At 55.3% G+C, this 3,714-nt stretch overlaps 1 protein-coding gene across 1 annotated transcript in view; it reads right to left on the reverse strand.

Annotated features, from left to right (window-relative positions):
• VOLCADRAFT_91656 (uncharacterized protein) overlaps positions 1 to 3,714 on the reverse strand; it is a gene marked incomplete at both ends in the record, with an annotated part of 6,631 nt that overhangs the window by 2,126 nt on the left and 791 nt on the right. The window contains 6 exons of the mRNA XM_002951179.1: positions 513 to 593; positions 928 to 1,004; positions 1,417 to 1,641; positions 1,906 to 2,050; positions 2,396 to 2,448; positions 2,910 to 3,119. Of these exons, the coding sequence (XP_002951225.1) occupies positions 513 to 593; positions 928 to 1,004; positions 1,417 to 1,641; positions 1,906 to 2,050; positions 2,396 to 2,448; positions 2,910 to 3,119 (791 nt within the window). The remainder of the gene's footprint in view (positions 1 to 512; positions 594 to 927; positions 1,005 to 1,416; positions 1,642 to 1,905; positions 2,051 to 2,395; positions 2,449 to 2,909; positions 3,120 to 3,714) is intronic.

Consider the following 3,714-nt stretch of genomic DNA (forward strand, 5'->3'; position numbering starts at 1 on the left):
GGGGAGGTTGCACAATAGCATTAACAGTATCAGCAGTATCAGTCATGCAGTAAAAGCAGAAGTAAGTTAGCAGCAGTAGCATCGCCTCATGCAAGCCCGCGGGTTCCCTCATCTTGTCTAAGATGTCAAAATACGGTTAAATCGTCCGCTAGAGATGTACGCGCCCAGAATCCAACTATCTGCATGTGTCCATGTCGAAACATCATTTGGGCTTTTGCGTTCTGTGGACCGCTGCGTGTGGCTCACACGCCATCACGATTAGCAGCAACACCTTGCGTTTCTAAGCAGCCAATAATGCCCCCAAGCTTAATTTCATGAACAAAAGCGATCACGTGCTTTAGCAACAAGCAGGCAAACTTTTTGTAGAGCCCACCCTCCCTCTGCTTGCCATAACAGGCAACCCTTGTCTTTCTTTATCTTATAGGAGGGTTTCTATTCTTCCTCTTCACCCTCCCCTCCACCCCTCCCTCCCATTTCCCCCCCATCCCATACACACACGCACACACACGCACCTCCTGCCCCAGGTAGGTGGCACACAGCGCCTGTGTCGCCACATTCAGGCACTCGAAGAACTGAATGGCCAACAGCCAAATCTGGGGGACGGGGTAAGGGGGTAAGGGGGGTAAGGGTAAGGGGTGAAGACGAACCAAGAGCGAGGAAGGGGGGAAGGGGGGAAGAAAAAATGTGGCCATGTGGCCATGTGGCCATGTGTGTGGTGTATGTGACCATGTTTGGGGGGATGCTGGAAGGGCAGTCGTGGTTCACCCGGTGGGAAGGTCGGAGGTGCAGCCCTAGGGGGGAAGGGGAGCGGGGCCCAGTTCCGGTATCTACGTACACACTGTATCGACATATACATACATACATACATACATACATACATACATACATACCCCCCCTTCCCCCACACACATACAAACACACACGTACCTGTCTTATGACCTCGAAGGACGCCTGGTAGGTGGAGCCCATCCGGATCGACAGTGCGGAGGCGTAAATCACCATGCCTGATCAGGACACACACACAACATTAAAGTAAATCTTACCCAATTAGTAATAGTAGTAAAAGAAAATTATTCGTGACAATCAACGACAAAGCAATTCACGATGGAGGGAGGGACGGGCCCCCAGATCCAAACAGGGCAGCATGATAGACAGACAGACAGACAGACAGACAGCCCACAAAACACCCACAGTCCCCCCCGGGGGGTGACCCGGCGGGAAGCATTCGGGGGAAGGGGGTGCCCGAGTGAGGAATAAAAACACCCACGGCAGGCGAGGATGCGGAAAACACGCTCCTGCACACACAGCACAACACATACACACACAGAGAGAAAAATGCGACTCGTCTCCCCCTCCCCCAAAACCCGTCCCATGCACACCCCAAACATTTCCCCTCAGCTACAAAATCAAACCTACCAAACGAGATGATGTTCCGCGCCCCCAGCACCGCCCCGAGCTTTAACGTGGGCACCATAACCGACAGCGGGGGCGGTCGCCGCAGGTGTCTCGCCTGGACCACAACTCCCCCTCCCCCGCCCCCCCCTCGTCCCTTGGCGAACAGCGCCCCCAGCAGCAGGCAGCACGACACGATCTGGGCGGCAGCAGTGGCCACAGCGCTGCCGACCACCCCCAGGCGGAGGACTGGAAAAAAGGGGGGGAGTGGGGAGTGGGCGTGAAGGGGGTTTGGTGGGTTTGGAGGGGAGAGAGAGATATAGGGAGGGAGGGAGGTGAGGGAGGTGAGGGCAATGCGGTACAAAAAACACGACCCAACCCCCCAACCCCCCGCCCTTCAAGATGACCAATCCCGTGACGGTACCCTGCCCTGTCCTCAACGCTTTACGACGGTACGGAAGACCAAGTCAGTAATTCTATACGTTTTCGGATATCGTGTCGTACGTGGCTTACCGTACAGGAACAGCACGTTGAGTCCCAGGCTAACCGCCGCGGACACGAGGGCGCCAAATAGGGGTGTCCGCGTGTCTTTGAAACCCCGGAATACGGCAGTAGCCACGAAACCCAGCAGCACCGCGGGGATGGCCAGGGAACGGACCTGGTCGCCAAGAGGTCCCGTGTGCGTGTCCGTGCGTGCGTGCGTGTATTTGTGTTTTTATTGGGGGGGAAAAAGGGTAGGGGGCAGAACAATTGGGGTTTTAGGGCTTTATGTACCGGGGGGGGGGGGTAGCTTCATGGCGTTCGGATAGCAGGTGGTTGACTCGGGAGGCAGCCACCCATCTACCTCTAACATCGACCCGTTGATCCGCAACATAATACCCACCCACCCACACATAAATGCATGCAAACATACATACATACATACATACATACATACATACATAGACAATCGTGGCAACCACACCCCCAATGCAATACCCGAGATCCACACCCACCCACCCACCCTGATGTAGTCGATTGCGAAGGCGGCCACAGCTGCCTCGGGGGGCTTCAACACTGCGCGTTGTGTGTGTGTGTGTGTATTATATTGGGGGGAGAAAACAGGCGAGGCGAGGAGAGGCGAGGAGAGCGGTGTTAAGCCAGCCAGGACCCATGGGTCAGTGCGGTGCGGTGCTGGGGGAGAGACACTGTGTTGGGAGGTTGAGGGGGTGTTGAAGAGGCGCTCACGATGCCTGGGAAGGGGGAACTTGGGGTCTTAGGAGCCACGTCATCGCCGACATCATTACATTATTAACATTATTTCCTTTTTAAGCTAAATCACCAAAGTGACGCAAAGTGATCCCTCCGGCAAAGAGTTAAAAATACGATTAGCGGAAGGAAAATTTTCCACGACTGTACGACAAAAAGAAGAAAATAAAACAGAATGCGGAATTTCCAAAAAAATGAAAAGAGGATGAAAAGGAATTTCTGAATAACCAATTCTTTCACCCCGGTGGTACTGCGACCCCGGTACTCACTCGCCACGATGGCCTCCGCGCCGGCGAACATGGCTGCCGCACTCGCAACGCCGCTCACCACCGCGATCCACAAGCTCTTGGCCACGATGCACGACACCTGAATTTGGATGTACGACACGTTCAGCCGGTACATGCGCGTAGGCGTAGGCGGAGGCGAACAGCTGACAGAAAAAGACACACACATAGATACAAATATACACGCACGCATACCTACATACATGCATACACACGCACAGATACACAGGCAGCACAGACATACACATGAACACGGCAAAAACCTCACCCGACCCCCACGCAGCGCCCGGCGCCAAACCCACCCATTTTCCCCCCTCCCCCTCCCCCATGGCGTCAACCAACCCTCCAACCACCCAACCCCCAACCACCACAAGTTACCCCCTCTCCCCTCCCGCGTGCATCATCCGCCCCCTCAGGTTGGCTTCCGCTTGGCTGCATGCCACTGAGAACGTCGTCTGTCCGTTTTTTTACGACTCCGGTGAGGCTAACGTTGTGTGGTTTTGTCTACACCTTCCCCACATCGACCACATCGCTAAGTGTGCCCTTTTTCGAGTTTTCGAGTTTTCAATGGCCGGCTTAGGTTTAGAAAGCCGCGGATATCTCTATCCGGAGGGGGCGGAGGTGGGGGGGACCGGGGGTGCATGTGTCGCTATTTGGGTATGCATCCACACGTCTCCACCACGTAAGACACAAACTCCACGATAAAAACGAAACCCACGCGCACCATTTTCTTCCCCCCCCCACCCCCCACCCATCCTCCCCCCCGCCCCCCGCCCCACCTCTTCATCGT

Source organism: Volvox carteri (assembly GCF_000143455.1).
Source record: "Volvox carteri f. nagariensis unplaced genomic scaffold VOLCAscaffold_22, whole genome shotgun sequence".
Lineage (NCBI taxonomy): Eukaryota > Viridiplantae > Chlorophyta > Chlorophyceae > Chlamydomonadales > Volvocaceae > Volvox > Volvox carteri.